We start from the raw sequence: 16265 nt of genomic DNA, 5'->3' as shown, positions 1-16265 counted from the left end.
GGAAAAAAAAAAAATGGCACTTTATGTGCTGACTGAAATGATTTGGTTTTGGCTAAGGCAAGTGCTTTAGTTGGACCGAAGATGATCTTAAAAAGAAGTCGGCTCAGATTTGTCAGGAATCGGCCAGCCAGATCAGAAAGCACGCCTGTTTGCCAAATAAGCTCACCTCGGGGCCGCCGCCGCCGCTGTTAGCTTTGTGTAAGGCCGGTGCCAAACACTCGCTTTGGAGGATTTTCGTCGCGTCGCCATTACAACTTAGCCGCTCTTCCAGAGAAATCTCCCCGACGCGAACAAACATTTGTTTTGCGCCAGCGTTGCACGCGTGAACAGCATTTTCATGCCTTACACGGGTCACGCATTTTTTTTTGCCGTGTGTGCTTTTAGTGTCGACAAAAATTGCACCGAATCATTTGAAAACATACGAAAGAGCATGTCAACAAACTATTTTGAACGGGACTAACGTAACTTAACTTTAGGGGATACATGGTAGCCGTTTATGCTTTCTTCCTCACCGGTTCCATCCGTTCGGAATTCCAGGAGACACGTGTTTATTTTGTTCTCCGACAGAAACAAACACGGACCGAGGAAGCCGAGTCACGTCCTCCCCGGAGACTTCCTGTCTCGGAATAATGCGGCCGACTCGTGAGACCCCCACGGGGGAGCCACATAAATATCCATAATCAGCGCAGAGCAAACAAAGGGACGGACGGGGAGGAGATGGTCGGTCTTCTGCCTCAGCTGAGCTAGCTAGCAGACGTTCCTCCCATCTGGGCTGCGCGTCAACAACGTCAGCAAGCAACCTCTGGGGGACAGAGGACCTACTCGCTGGCAAATTTTAGGCCGCATTTGTAACCTCCAGAATGAGCGAAGGAAAATAATAAAAGGGAAGTATGCCAACAAGTCAAAACACACGCTCACCTCCCACCCAAAAAACTTTTTCGACGGTAAACAAAACAGGCAAAAACCAGCAAAGCTCCGACGGTGAAAGTTTGGAGGCAAAGGCGTCGTCTAATGACTGCTTCGAGCTTGCATTTGAAAGGCTTTCTGCACGTCTTTGATGTGTTGATTTCCAAATCATCTCCATGCACTCAGGAGTCATGAACATTTATAAGCTGCGCCGCCGCTGCCGTCGCAGCCGCGTGCCGAGCCTCCGACCTCAAAACGCCGCGTACTTTCCTTGAGCTAATATCCAAAATTGAAATTTCCAGCCGCGTATGATTGGCGCCCTGCGACTGAGTTTGCTCGGAAACGCATCTTAAAATTCAACACGAGGATCTATTTGGACTATTTTTAGACCTCCTTTCCTGGGAAGACTTTCTTCAGGCTTGTGATTGGCTAAAGAAGCTTGACCGTTAGACAGACAATCAGATGGTTTATTTTTGTCCAATTAGATTTCAGCGTCCGTGCTGCTATGACTTTGGCGATCAGGCCAAAGTTGGCGGTTTTGGAAAATCCAGCGGCAGCTCTTTGGATCCTTCTGCTTGGAGGACTTTGACAGAATCGCCCCCCTGATAGATTTGCGGGGTGAAATCTTTATTTCAGGAGTGACACATTAATCGGCGTCACCCTCCGGCGGCGGCGAGCGCTTATCACATGAGCCGAGCCGAACGACGACAAGTGCTTTTTAATTAATTAGCGCCGGAGGTCATTTCTCTGTGAAAAATTGTGTGTGAGAATGTGTTTGTGTGCGCTTCATTAACATTTACAAGTAACTATTGCCCACAGATGAGCTTTTTCCACTCATGGCTGGAAACACACACACAAACTCACACACAGTCATTTATCTCCCACACAAATTGCACAGGGAGGACAATGGCTAGTGTCAACAGGAAGTGATGACGTCAGCGCCGCTGCTCAGCGGGGTCACGCCGCTGCCATTGCATCCGATGGCGCTTTAATTGCATTTAAATGCTGCGGGTAAATCAAGCGGGGTGAAGTGGATTTTTTTTTTTTCTCATTGACGCCAACTTCATCACCGCAAGAAAACTAAACATTCATTTTGTTTCCCATTGCAACTGCATCCATGCGAGAAAAGCAAGCTCATTGGATCATTATGTTTTGGGAAAAATTAGCTTCACAAGTCAAAATGTAAAGTGTCATCAAGATTCAAATGACAGGAAAAAAAAGCAATATCTAGCTCAGGTAAAATAATTCCACATGATTAAAAGTTGTGTTTTGAAATCCTGATATTCCGTTAAAATCAACGAGGGAGGAAAGACGTTTTAATTATCTTTTACACAGAAATGGTTTGCTCTAAAGAGAATTAATTATCTGAAAAATAAAACTTTTTGTAAGCAGAAATGTCAGACTGATGCATTTCAAACCTACCCGAAACATTAATAGGCCAAGAGCTAAAATAGCTGGATAATAATTGCATGCACATTATTTGGCAACACGACAGCAAACTCAAATTTGAGAGAAGGCACGACGACAGCGTTCTTTGTGAACCGCCCGAATCAGAAGACAAAAACCAGAACGTGGGAAGACAAAAAAAGAAAAAAAAAAAAAAGAAAAGGCGACGGCTTTAAAATATTCATCAGTAGCACGCTTCTCTTTTCAGCAGCCTGTCATCGGCTTTTGTAAAGCAAAGAAATGAAACTTTTCGCCAAACAAAAGCGTCGTCACGCAAATGAGCCCAAAAAGTGCCAGCAAACAATTTGGGGCTCGACTTCAACGTCCACACACTTCAACAAATTACGCTTGGCAATTTATCCATACCAAATAGTAGTGACACAGCGAAGCAAATAAGCAACTTTGATTGCCACAAACGAAAACAATAATCCAGCAATGCACAGTGTCAACTTGCTCGGCTTTCTCGACTTACCGCAATTTCACGTCTTGAAGTTTTTTTCTATGATTTTCTGGCTGCATTTCTTCTTTCTTTTTCCACAACGCATTCGGTTTTCTTTACCCAAATGTCGCTCCCCCGCTGGCTTTTCCCGTTTCAATTGCTCTAAGAACACTTTGTTCATCTTGAATCAATTGGCAAGATTCTTGAATCTTGAGTCAATTGCGAGCGCTCGCTCCGGGTTAGGGGTTGAGTGACGTCATCCAGCCGAAACAGGGCAAATAAACAAAGAAACAAAATACATAAATAATCATACTAAATATAAAAATATATATATCAGAGCTGAAACAACGTTATATAATTTTGTCGTCTCGTATCAGTAAATGAAACTTTCTTTACCTTGACAAGTCAAATGCGAGCGCTCGTCGTTGAGGTAGTGACGTCATCCAGCCGAGACCGGGCAAATAAACAAAAAAAGAAACAAACAAATACATAAATAATCCCACTAAATATATTAAAAATATATATTAATGATCTGAAACAACATGATAGAATTTTTGTCAAGGTCTCGTATCAGTAAACGAAAACTCAGACATTTGGCCAGTTTTAATCTGTAAAACACATTTCGTCAGTAACACTTGCTTCTTGTCACGTGATAAGGCTCTTTAACAAACAACAGTCTGCAAATGCTTTTGTTTTCCTTTCCATCAGGCCAGGATTGTGCAATCTGCACATTCTGGCAAATTCCCTCGGGGAGCAGCGATGACCCAGGAGATTTAGGTTTTGGATCATTTCTGATTTTCCTGAATGGCACCACATGTGTGGCTGAACAAATGCTATGCTAACAATGAGATTAGGCAATTAGGCTTGAGCCTGCCTAGGTTCAAGGTCACTTTTCACGTTCAGAAAGTGCAAAAAAGCTGAAACATTATGCCATATCACTTGGATTATATTTTGGAGAGAAACACATTCACGATATCTTCGTGAACGCATCGTAATCTTTCCTCAGGCCTCCAATGCGGCCCACGATAAAGATGGTTTGCACGCCAGCTTCGGTCGGGCACAAGCTCGCCACATTCCCCCCGCTACTTCCCTACAAAGCGTCATTAGGTCGGCCCGTTGCAATATTCCCGCCCTGTTGTCAAAAGGTCTCCTTAATTAACTCCAACACAAGCGGACACGTCCAGATGACGGCCCGTGTCGGAGGACCTTTAAAAGGCCGCGTGAATTCAAAAGAAACAGAAGCCCAAACCATTCGGCAAGCAGGACACTTTCTCACGTAACATCCACCCACGTGGATATCGCAACTTTATTGAGCAATAAAAAATATACACAAGGAAAATATCCCTTTCATTTTCCCCCATAGTGTTGTTCATTCTTGTGCGAATCTCATCCTCAAAGTAGTTCCACGCCAAGGAGCCAGGATCAAAAAACCAAAAAAAACCAAGTTCTTTGTTAGGATCCTTGACTTGATTCCAGAAGGTTTTCAGTCTGGTTTGGTGGAGCAAAGTTAAGTGTTCACATTGAGTTGAGCCTCGGTGTAGATCTCCGCCAGTCTCTGGAACTGATGCCCCCAGCCGTCCAGGTCGTGACTGTCCTCCTCGGAGCGTGCTCCAGTCCCGGGAGAGTCCAAAGGACTGATGGAGCCCGTTGGCGAACCCTGGCCCTCGTAGGCGTACGTCTGCAGCGAGTCGTAAGGCGGCCCGCTGGTGTCCATGTTGGCCTCCACCAGTCTCTGCTTGATAAACTCATGGACGTCCACCTCGTCCAGGTGCAGCGAGGGGCTCCGCTGGCTTCGGGGTCCGGCGGCGCCACCGCACAGCCGCCTGGCTTCAGGGCGCACGTCCCGCCGGAACTTGAGCTCCTCGGCGGCGGCCGGGTTGCGGAGGGCGATGATGTCAAAGGCTTCGGTGTCTTCCTCGCCGCCGCCCTCGTCGTCGTAAGTGACCACGTTCTCGCGGATGTCCTCCTCGAGATGATGAGCGGCTCCTTTTTGCTGCGCTTCAGCGTCACAAACAGAACCACGATGGCTGCGGGACACAAGATGAAAAAAATCAACAACGAACCTCCAGCCTGAGGGACTGACCGAAGTCATGATGGACAAGCAGCAATGGCCGTCCATTGGCATCTCACATTTTTATACGTCCGTGTGTTTTATGTTGTTGTTTTTCTCTGGGGATCATCGACAGTGTCCCGTAAATAAATGTTGAGTTGCGTGTTCAATTAACTGGATACGATCCCGTTAAGGCCCAGCTGCTGCGTTGTTCATGCTAACACCAGCGTGAAGTGTGCATTCATTCACAACACAAACGGCGTCGCTCGTAAACACACGCTGATTTTGTTTTATGCGCATATTCATTCGATTCTTCAAATGGGATGATAAAAAAATCAGCCGAGCATGTCGGGGTCGTAAATCATTAACGCGTTTTGGAAGACGCTTCCGACGCCGGCTTCCGCTAGGATGTTTCGCAAGGGTCGGACATTTTTGGGTCAGTGGTGGAGGCGGGGCAGATGCAAAGCAGCAGAGTCTTCTATTCTTGAAAGGCCATTTTGACATACAAGTTCTCTGTGCCGTTCTCGTTTAATTGTGTTCCTTCTGATGTCTGACATGTCACCGCCATGGAGGGCTCAAATAAACGGCGTCTTTTTACAGTAGCGCCGGGCCGCATCTAAAAGAGACTTGATTTCGCTCCATTAGCGCACGCACCCGATCCGACTCGTCAGAATCAAAAGCGGCTCTGAAAATAGATTCCCTTTTTGACCAAAGTGACAGATAAGAGGCGTCTGGACTGTGTTAAAAAACACATTTTCATTCTCCAAGATGACGACACTGTTGCGGAAGGAAGGCAAGATAAGCCGCCGCTTCTCAAACTTTTCCGACTTTGGGAACAAAAGGGGCGAGACGTTTTAAGTCGTTTGGTTTTTTTGATCGTGTGCGTGCGGATTATTTCTAATTTGTCAATTTGGTTTTTATTTGTTATTTCATGAATAGCTTCCAAAATGAGCAATAAAGATTTTTTTTTTACTGCGTATTGTTTGTAGTCATTCTCGTTGCTATTGTACAAACCTGTACACCTTTTGAATTTGTCTACACTGTTTTTGCCATTATTCACATGTCCTGAGTGTTGTTAGTCACCTATATGTTGAACAGAGGGTGTGTTTTACCGAAGTCAAATTCCTTGTTTGGCACGCTCAAACATGGCGAATAAAAACTCTTGAATCTTGAATCTTGAATCTTGAAAATGGCCGTCAACTTCAGCAACTCTCAAGAGGAGCATTTCAACAATCCACGACTGAGTGTCTGATTGACCATTTTGTCCCACTGTGGAATATTTCTATACTTTATGAGCGCAGCGATGGTCTTCACGGAAACAAATTGAGAACAGAGCGATGTCATCAATAACACGACACGGAGTGGCTCAGACAAGGCCAACGCGGCGCACTTGAAACATCACGTGGACGCAGCTCGCTCGGAACGGCCTTTCCAAAGTCGTGAGTGATGCTTCACTCCGTCCGTCCATCCTTCCGTCTCCTTTGTCCTCCCCTCGCGTCGTCCTTCACAAGCTCCTCCGTGTCTCCTCCTGCCCCCAGGCCTCTTTCTTTCTTGCCAGCCTCATTCTAACCCCCACCCATCCCCCCCCCCCCCCCCCGTGTCCTTACATGCTGCAACCTTCTTCTTCGACGATGCGCTCACAATAGACGCCGTCCCCCAAAAACCAGACGTAGCGACAGCTCATAGCTAGCAGCACAAAGCGGCGATGTCGCTAACGTGTTACTTAGTAACGCGATGTTCCAAAATCTTCCGGTAACGATTCAATCCAGATAAGTAGTCAGATGACAACTTGTGCTCGACTCACCCCAGCAGGATGACGTATGCACAAGCAAGATGGCGACGAGCGCTCCGGTTGCTGAGGCCCGCCGAGGACAGGAAGGCTTCGGCTTGGCACATGCGGATCTTGCCGTGGCGCTGGCACGGGCACACGTGTAGCGTCAGCGTGCTGGTGCCGCTCAAGGACGGCTCGCCGCTGTCCCACACCACCACCGGCAGCTCGTACATCTCCTGCGTCAGGTGGTTGAAGCGCCGCCGCCGGGCCACGATGTTCGCCGTGCTGTCTGCAGCATGGAAACGAGCAAAATGCCACCGCTCAAATTACAAAAAACCACAGCTGCTTACAACTTGCTGTACACAAGTAAGTAAACAATGATAAAAAGTGTTAACCGGACTATAAGGCGCACCTAAAAACCTAAAATTCTCTCAAAAGCCGACAGTGCGCCTTATAGACCGGTGCGGCTTATATATGGACCAAATTCCTAAATTCAAACTGGCCCGAAGCATTGTGTCATGTAATCAATCATAAGTGGCCCGCTGAAGACTATGAATCATGAATCAACAAGACTATGGATCATTATTTTGTGATTATATAGTAATTTGCTGCGTCTGAAGTTGAAATAAAAAAGCTAAAATGGAGAATGATTTGATTTGGATTAAAAATCTGACATGATGCATTAATGGTGCGCCTTATATATGGACAAAGTTTTAAAATGGGCCAATTCATTGAAGGTGCGCCTTATAGTCCGGAAAATACGGTAAATAAATAAAATTTATTTAATAAATAAATAAATAAATAAATAAATAAAAGAACACGCTTTCTTAAGATGGAACCTAGGGGCAGAATATACAATGAAAACAGAAGGGGCCCCAAAGTTGAACCCTGTGGAACACCAGCCAACCACAGAGCAGAGTGGGACAAATATGGCAAACAGAGCCCCCTGCCTGCCTCCACCGCGCTACCACTACTGCCCACCTGGTGTTGCAAATCAGCCAACAGAACACTCCGTAGCAAGTACTGCAGTCAAGTCCAACAAAAAAAAGGCACACATAGCCCTAAAAGTTGACGATTATTTTTTGAATACAGGACCTTTTGATCTAGTAAATGCTCAGTGAGCGGCTTACTGAACAAAGCGGACCTTATGTAGCCTGCAGGCGCTCTCCGCTTTAAAATGTCGAGAGGTCCATTGGGAGTGTAATGCTTGTCTATGCGTTTGGCTGTCTCCCAATCCGAGGTGCGCCATGCGGGCGTAAATGGAAAATAATCTGGATGGATGCACATGCTGCGAGATCGGCCCCCCCTCGCCAATCTTCTGTGAATAATTGCTCTGATGGACAGCGGGAACGACAACGCGTACTTCAAGCTTTATTAAGTCAGACTCGCCATATCAGCGAATCAGCACGCAGGCGGGTTGGCGGTCAGGTGGCGAGGGGGCGCATGCAAATAAGACTTGGGGATGCAGGCAGATGTGTGGCAGATGTGTGACCTATTCTTTTTGACTAAGGATGATTAGGAGTCAAATTGTTAGAGCTCATTTGACAAATAACTTGAATGAATTCAGCCATTTTTTAAAATCTATACTCCGTCAGTCCATGAAAGCTCACCGACAGTACTCGCTGTTTCTTCGGCATCCCGGTGCCGATGAACTAAGTGGTCCCTTTTGTCCTCAGCCTCTCCTCGGCAAACACTTGTGTGCATCTTCTCACAGAGCACAAATCAGGCAGCACAGATCAACGAGAAGACGGGAGGAGGCGCAGGTGGGTGGCGAGAGCTGCGTGCCTGTTGATTAACGCTGCGGCGTGACGGCCATCTGTGGTGCTGGGACGCCTTCCGTGTGTGTGTGTGTGTGTGCGAGACACAGGTAATCAACCAGGAGGCAGAGTGTGTTCTTGAGAGCGACTGGGAACCTCGTTAATGCTTTTCAGCGCGTCTGCATTGCACTTGGCTTCCTGCAGAGCGTCTGGAAGCACGACGACACCATCATCATTACGACCCCGGCTACATATGTGCTGTCCACACGTGTCCAATTACCAGCTCGACAACACACCGCCTAACTGAAGACGCCATGAGAGCCAAAAGGGGACCTGAGAAAAGATCAGCACTGCTTCGCAAAACAAAAAAAAAAAACACAGACGCCTGTTTACAAGCCAGAAAACGACACAGAAAAGCAGATCATCGTCTCACTTAGACTCCAACAGTCTGGGAAAACAAGAAGCAATTTGTAGAACGCACATGGGTAGTTTTATTGAGTCTTCCACTAAGGTGGGTTCTAAAAATGTTGGTTTTTCCGAAACATTGAAATATGACAATTAAAATAAGTTCTGGGACAAAATTCATCTTGGGAATTTTACGTGGGAATATAATATAAAAATAATTTATTGACAGGGACCGGTCACGCTGTTTGAGAAAATTCTGACATTTTCCCCAAATGGGACTAGAACAGCGTGTTCATGTTTGAGCAGGACGCCAGGCACGGCAAAGTATTAAAAAAAATACAGGAAAAAGCTGTGAAAGCAGCTACGAAGGGTTGAGGTGTGCGAGCAAGCGGCCGGAGTAGAATGAAAAATGAAGTCCCACGACACGTTTGCCTGGGAGAGAGAGGGAGAGCTCACTGAAGTGGACTGAGCACTTTTTTCCCCTTCCAGGACGTGCTGAAGCGGACATTAAAGCGCCGCAGGAACACGACGGCCTCCGCTGTGGGGGGTGTGTGGGGGGTCGCTTTAGTCGGGAGGATAAAAATATCACATTGGCTCGGCAGAGACTAATCACGTAACAGCTCTGTCCTTTTACAAAGATACCGTTAAGCAAATGCCTTATTTGGACAGCCGTATTCAGCACCAAGTTTTTCTGCACAACTCAAAACTTCAAAAGAAATACTTCAATATGAAGATAGCGCTCTATCATTTTGATCAAAACATAAAGTGATCATAGTTAAGATCTCAGAGAACATTATACTGCTCCTTCAGTGTGTGTGCAGTATAATACAGACAATCAAATCCTTTTCAGAGAGGATAAAGAATATATGCCTGTGAGTATGATGGTCTGCTAACATGTCGCTGCATTTTTTGTACTCAAATATCAGTTGCAGAATGGAACATTGATTTAAGAAAATCCCAAAAGTATTTTTTTTAACTGTACTTAAGTAAAACAGAAAGTAAAACTCCAGTTTTCTTTTGTACTTATTTCAGAGACTATCTCACATGTACTTAAGTAGAGTTGAGGTCCATTTTTTTTCTTTTTTTTTTTTTTTTAATCGGTACTTTTGCCATCTCTGCTAGTTAGTCAGCAAGCGCTTAGCTTTAATGGTGCACGATTTGCCGGCAGCGTTTGACCCGAGCTCGAAGACGTTTTGTCAGTACAGCGCGGCGTTGGCATTTAAGAGAGCCCGTCATTAATGGCTCCTCTTAAAAGTCAACTTTGCTAAAGTGACTGAAATCAAGCAGCGGGAGAAAGCATGGCAGCCTCTGTGGCTACCTTCCTCACTAGTAGGACGTTTTCACCGAATTGTGTGTTGGACTTCGTTACCAAAAACGTTTCTGTCCGCCTTAACCAGTCCAACAACGATGGCCGCTGGAAATTGTCAAAAGCAAAGATCTACACGAAAGCAAATATGCGGCAGTGTTCAAAGCCTTCCTCCGTTTATCTCGTCTTTGCCGCCACTTGAATTGATTTCGCCCCGTCGGTCGGCACGCGCGAGCGAAAACTCAAACACCTCGTCGGAGTCTCACCCAGCAGAAAGGAGGTCATGAGAGATTTAGCGGTGTGAATGACTGCGAGAGATTTTTCTCTGCGGCACAACAAGAGAGCCGCTTCTTTTTTATTTATTTATTTTGTATTAAGGCCCGCCGCTGAGCAGCCGCATAAAAGAGAACGGCGAGGAAGCCGCTCGCGGTGTGAGAGGAGCTTACTTTCATGACAAGACGGCGGTTGTGGACGGCATCGTGCGGCTCGGGCCCACGGACTTCTAATCCTCGTGGGCCGAGCACTTTAATGCCGTCTCGTGCCAGTGCGGGTGAAAACCGCTTGCGAGCGGGCTCCGCTGGAGCTGAAGCAGCTTAATACCATGAACGCAGCTGCAGTTTGACATTTTTGGACAAACTCGACTGGCATGACTCAAAACCACAGACTGTGGCACAACGTTTGTCGCGGACTTGAGCAACTTGACATGAAGTTGCCACTTGTAAGCAGCAGCATGTGACTGCGCCCTCTTTATTGCTTTCAGGTTGAGGACAAACAAGTACAGCCGGGCGAGACATTTATTATCCGGCCCTTCCGATCTGACGCATCTTTTGATTTGATTTACCTTTGGCTGAATTGCAAAGTCACAGCGGCTATTTTTGTCTGGCTTTTACCTCGCACGATACGTCCGCGGAGGACGGCGCCATGACCTTCGGCTGAGCGTACAGAGACTTTTGTCTTTGTGTCCTCGTGAGGAACATCGCTGCGGGGTGCTGAGCCGTATCAAATTATCTTGTCGTACACAGTAGCAATTGAAGGATTAAATTCATCTATTGTCATAAAAATGTTCTGGACTGTAGGTAGGTGAACGAGAACAACTTAAAAATGTCAACAAAATCGAATGTAAATCAGGAAAAAGGAGTGAAAATGTTTTGACATCTGTCTTGAAATTGAGAACATGATCCAAAACGCTAGCCCCAAAGCGGTCTTGAGTGTGCGTAAGCACGAGACGTCTGATCACCGCAGTCCCACCGAAAGCGAGGTGTTGGGCAGGAAGGGTTGCCATGGCAACACCTTCCGTCTGCACCACACAAATGTCGGCGCTCGGGGGAGAGTAGCACAGCGAGAGTGCCTCTAATCCATTTGACAAGCGCATGCGAGCACACACCCCGACCGGCGAATACAAAAAAATATGTCTACATTTCCCTTTCAACTTTGAATTTCTGTCATTTCGGGAACATTTGCTGTGCAGCCCCCAAAAGTCAAAATAGAAGGACTATTGTAAAAACAGACAACATTGCTGATATGAGAAATATTTTAGACTATGAGAATAGTTTTCAATTAGCTTAGCTTAGCTTTTGCTTCTCCGCCTTTCTCCCTTCACGAGAACAATACTCGGAGGCAAAATCGTGACCGCACATATCTTTCATCCAACTCTCATTTGTCATTCCAAAGTCACAGGCACGAGTAACAACTTGATTTTGATTCAATGGCAGACGCGGCCTCCAGATGTCAAGCCCACATCAGCCATTTTTTTTCCCCCAGCCGGCGTAGGGAAGGGCAGGCCGCCGGGAACTCATAAGAAATGCAAACATAAGCGACGGCGTGGCTCAATTACCTTCGTTGTCCTTCAGGGTGAAGTTGGGATTCACCGGCATCTGGCTGGCCAGAGCGAAGGAGAAGCGTTGTCCGTTGGCAAAGTCGTCCTTGTCCACGGCGCCGATCGTCTGGATCACCTGACACCAGACAAGCTCGTTAGCTGGGACGAGACCGAGAACGGCCGCGAGGACTGACTTGAGTTCCTTTTAATTGGCGACAACCGGTGGCAGCCGCCTCGGGACAGAAACAAGCCGCCGGCGGAGTTTTTTTTCCTTAAGTCAGAGGTCTGTTTGCTTCCTCTCAGATTTATCTTTGCAAATCTCCCGTCCAATTCGGAGTTCGTTCTACCATCTGTGATTGACTAACAAACTCCATCTTGAAGGTGGCTTTACTGGTTAGTTTGGCCTCTGTTCATCATTTGAGTTTTTTTCCGGTTGAACGGCAGGTTGCGAAAAATTGATGGCGGCTATCTTCTTAATGAACCCGCAAAAAGGTTCCACGTTGCGTGACGGCAAACACACAAAGCGCCGCTCGCTTTCTTGAACGAGTGCAGCCGAGCTTTTGTCATTGCTCGCGCTTAATCTCCAGTAAAGCCGCCGCTGCGTCTTTTAGCGCAAACTATAATTCAAATTTCTCCCCAACTAGCTTCAAATAATTAGAAATGAGGTTTTCTTATTTTTAGTCTTTCTGTTCCGGCAGCGAGTCGGCCTCTTAGCCATTTTCGTGTGACTGATTGCTCTCTATCTCCAGAAAAGGAGACACAAAAAAAAAATGCTTAATTCAAATGACTCAAGCAGCAGTTAGAGCAAATTGGAAGGAGCTTCAATTGCCAGAAATTGTGTCATTTGTTTGTCCCATTTTCATTGGCAATTGAAAAACAAACAAGGAGATCATTATTAGTTAGCCTTTTTATCCCCCCATACTCAGGATTTAATTTTAGGATCAAATCAAAAATATCAAATTGAAATATTTGCCACAAGACAACTTGATTTTAACATATTGACCCAAAAAACGAAAAAACAGTGAGCCGCCTCGGCTGAAGATCAACACCCACCTGTCCAGCCCTGGTGCCCTCGCAGACGACGACCTCCTCGTCGGCAGCGGCCACTTGCGGCGCGTTGTCGTTGACGTCCAGCACCTGCACGGTGACCGGGATGGAACTGAGGAGCCCTGGATTGTCTGCCACAAAGAGCAAGGCAAGAAAGTTCAAGCCGTGCCATCGTTAGCATGCTGCGCTAACATCCTGGACGCTAAAAAATGGCCGCCTTGATATTTGCGCGAGGCAGATGAGTGGCGATCGCTAAGCTAAAGTGGAAATGGACAGAATGGGAATCAAACCTCCCTCGGTGGCTTTGTCGTTCCTGGAGTTGTTTAGCAAAACGTGACGGCGGGCCTTCTTGTAGACTCAAGAAACGTCAACTAATTAGCCGCGCCTTTGGTGATCCTGTAAACTGTGCCTGACTTACCATCGTGTCTTAGCTTTGATATTTTTTTGAATGTCACACCTGCCTCCTATCATGACCGTAATCTTCAACGTGAGGAACAAAGTGAATAAAATGTTTCTTAACATCATTTTCCTGGTGTGCTCATTGTGGTGCGAATTTCTTTTCTTTGACCAAGGTCGTTCGCGCCGGTGCTGCAATTGCATTTAGCACATGATTACATTGGCACTTGTGAGCTTGCACCTGAGGCTTCTTTGACAAATTTACACTCACAGACGGGCGTCCTTTTTTTAGGCCGAGGCGCTGGGCTGCATGCAAATGAGCGACGGCGCAGATAATGAAACATTAGCATGCGCTACCTGTGTTTCTTGGCAGGGGATTTGCCTAATTGTGATTACAAGTTATCTGATAGCTAAAGTTAGCGGGGGCCTGCTTTCATTTAATGAATTGTTACTGTATGAAAGGACATTGGACAATTGGGACTAATTTGATTTTGCTAGTCAATTATCAGGAGGAGTTCGCCTGATCTCATATGAATGCACTCTAATCAATGTGTAAATGATGCGCCTCGTCCTCAGGAAAGGCAATTGAAAATTTCACGCTTCATATTGTCCATATTTACCCACTTTGGTGATTGCATCATCACGTCATCAAGAGTGCGCGAGCGGCGTGTTACCCGCCGGGTACCTACCGACCTCCGAGGCCATCACGGTGATGTTGTGCCAGGCCGTGTCCTCTCGATCCAGCGGCTGCGTAGTCCTGATGGTGCCGCTGATCTCGTCGATGCGAAAGTAGATTGGCTCCGCCTCCTTTTTGTCCACGTAATACCTGAACACATCAATCGGTCAGCCATCGGAACTCCGCCATCTCGTTCGAGTCGGTCGATTTGAGAAGAAAGAGGAAAAGGGCAGCATATCACCTTTCACACCCTTTGACAGGATGCCGAAACAATTGTAGGGTAGCCCAGCTCAAAGTGCTGAGCGAGTCACAGTGGCGTGTACTGATAAGGAGACCGAGCTCACTTCCACAAGACCAAAAGCGAAGCGAGACAGGATCACTTGCCAGATAGCTCAGATTCACTCTTTGGCTTTCACACTTGATACATGATCAGGATGTCCAATTTTGGCCTGAGCCAGACAGGCACCAAAACTAGAAGGACGTAATGGGTAGAAGTCTTTTCAAAGACTGTCCCCACCCCTAACTCTGTCATGACATTGAAGATTGCGTGAGACTTAAAGACAGTCATATTTCCTTTCGGACAAGCACGTTGGACACCGCCTACCAAGCCAGAAAATTGCCAAGTGGCCTCGAGCCCGCCATTGCGGGATGAGACAACAGCGATACCACGGGGGAAATATGAAAAGGGACTTTAGATGCTCAAGGTCACATTTGGAATCCTTCGGTGGAGCTCGCCAGAGTGCCCCGAGTTAATAAGCAGGCAGAGAAAGGTCACTTCCGGGAGGCCTTCAAATAAGAAGCAATAGATGACCCTTTCTATTTGGAAAGTGGCAAATGAAAGTCAGCATCATGGAGGACAACAACAGCCAAGGTTTGCCTTCTCCAAGAGGCTGTGAAGCCATCCACAGAATAGCGGCGGCAGCACGTCACCTCATTAGCGCCTTGACGTTGCGGCTGGATGCTGCGGGCGAAACGCATGCACGAGTGTCAAAAAAGCAGATACCTGTGCGTAGCGACACCTCGGATTAGTCCGCCGCCTCGGGGCCGCTATCTGTCTCTTCCATTTGCGCCGCCTCACAAACCCGAGTTTAGAGCGCATACAAATGTGCTAAGCAGTTGTATCGCCCGCGGTTCCTTCGACCGGGAAACAAAGAAATCATTCACGGAAATATTCATGGGAGTACGGAAGTGCAAGTCTTTCATGGCTGTTGTAGACCAGAGATTCAGGTTGAGTGTTCAGAGATTGGCATGACCAACTTGAGGTGAATGCATGAGAATTAGTTCCAATTCCCGGGGTTGGGGTTATGGTTCAGGTAAGGAACTAGGTCAGGTTGGAGATTTTGAAAAATATTTTCTACTCTATATTGGAGGTAGAAGGGTCGGGTAATGCGGGAAACTAGTAAGGACTCGAGTCTCACCTGACGGGGCTGTTCCTGCTGTCGGGGTCCCGGGCCGTGACGGCGCCCACCTCCGTGCCGGCGGGCGAGTTCTCGTACACATCCATGATATAATAATCCAAAGAGAAGACAGGCGCTTCGTCCACATCCCCGACGGTAATTTTGAGCATGGCCATGTCTTTGAAAGAGCCCAGGTAGGAAAAGCGAGGATCCGTGTGTGTGTTGGTTCCCTCAATGTGGAGCGTGTACGTCTTCTTCCTCTCGTAGTTTAATGGCTGCCGGGGCGAGAGTGAAGCTTGAAACGTGCTCAGCGGATTGGGGAACAAAATCCAAAGAAATTTACCTTTTTGAGGGTGATAATTCCCTCTTTGGTGTCCTTGTCAGTGCCGATGGAAAACATGTTGGCCCCTTCCGAGTTGATGATGCTGTACTTGGTGTCAGCGTTGACGCCCAGGTCGTCGTCGTTGGCTTTAATCTTGCCCACCGGCTTCCCGACCTGAGCCGACTCCGGGACGTACTGCTGATAATTTTCTGCGGATGGAGATCGGACGTGACAACGGGGTCTCCTTGTCGGAGCAACTTGGGACGACGTACGTACTTTGCGGGAACTTTGGCGGGTTTGTCGTTGACGTCGGTCAGCGTGACGTTGACCACGGTGGATCCGGAGAGGCCGCCGACTTGGCCCGCCATGTCTTTGGCTTGGATGACCACGATGTAATGTTCTCGTGCTTCCCGGTCCATGTTGGCTAAGGCGGTCCTGATGGTCCCTACGACAAAAAAAACTAGATTGTCGTATCTCACTTGCAAATCAATAACCATCTGTCACTTTTCAATTGCTGGAATTGAAATTCAC

The 16265-nt window shown here is 47.1% G+C and overlaps 1 protein-coding gene across 1 annotated transcript in view; it reads right to left on the bottom strand.

Annotated features, from left to right (window-relative positions):
* Nucleotides 1-3319: 3319 nt before the first annotated feature.
* LOC119139148 (cadherin-18-like) overlaps nucleotides 3320-16265 on the bottom strand; it is a 32609-nt gene continuing 19663 nt past the window's right edge. The window contains 10 exon segments of the mRNA XM_037279565.1: nucleotides 3320-4759; nucleotides 4762-4818; nucleotides 6647-6901; nucleotides 11915-12032; nucleotides 12950-13074; nucleotides 14029-14165; nucleotides 15434-15687; nucleotides 15756-15943; nucleotides 16011-16032; nucleotides 16034-16179. Of these exon segments, the coding sequence (XP_037135460.1) occupies nucleotides 4299-4759; nucleotides 4762-4818; nucleotides 6647-6901; nucleotides 11915-12032; nucleotides 12950-13074; nucleotides 14029-14165; nucleotides 15434-15687; nucleotides 15756-15943; nucleotides 16011-16032; nucleotides 16034-16179 (1763 nt within the window). The 3' untranslated portion in view covers nucleotides 3320-4298.

This window comes from Syngnathus acus, chromosome 20, assembly GCF_901709675.1.
Source record: "Syngnathus acus chromosome 20, fSynAcu1.2, whole genome shotgun sequence".
Lineage (NCBI taxonomy): Eukaryota > Metazoa > Chordata > Actinopteri > Syngnathiformes > Syngnathidae > Syngnathus > Syngnathus acus.
Note: the sequence above shows the minus strand (reverse complement) of the source record. Positions and strands in the feature narration are given on the sequence as shown.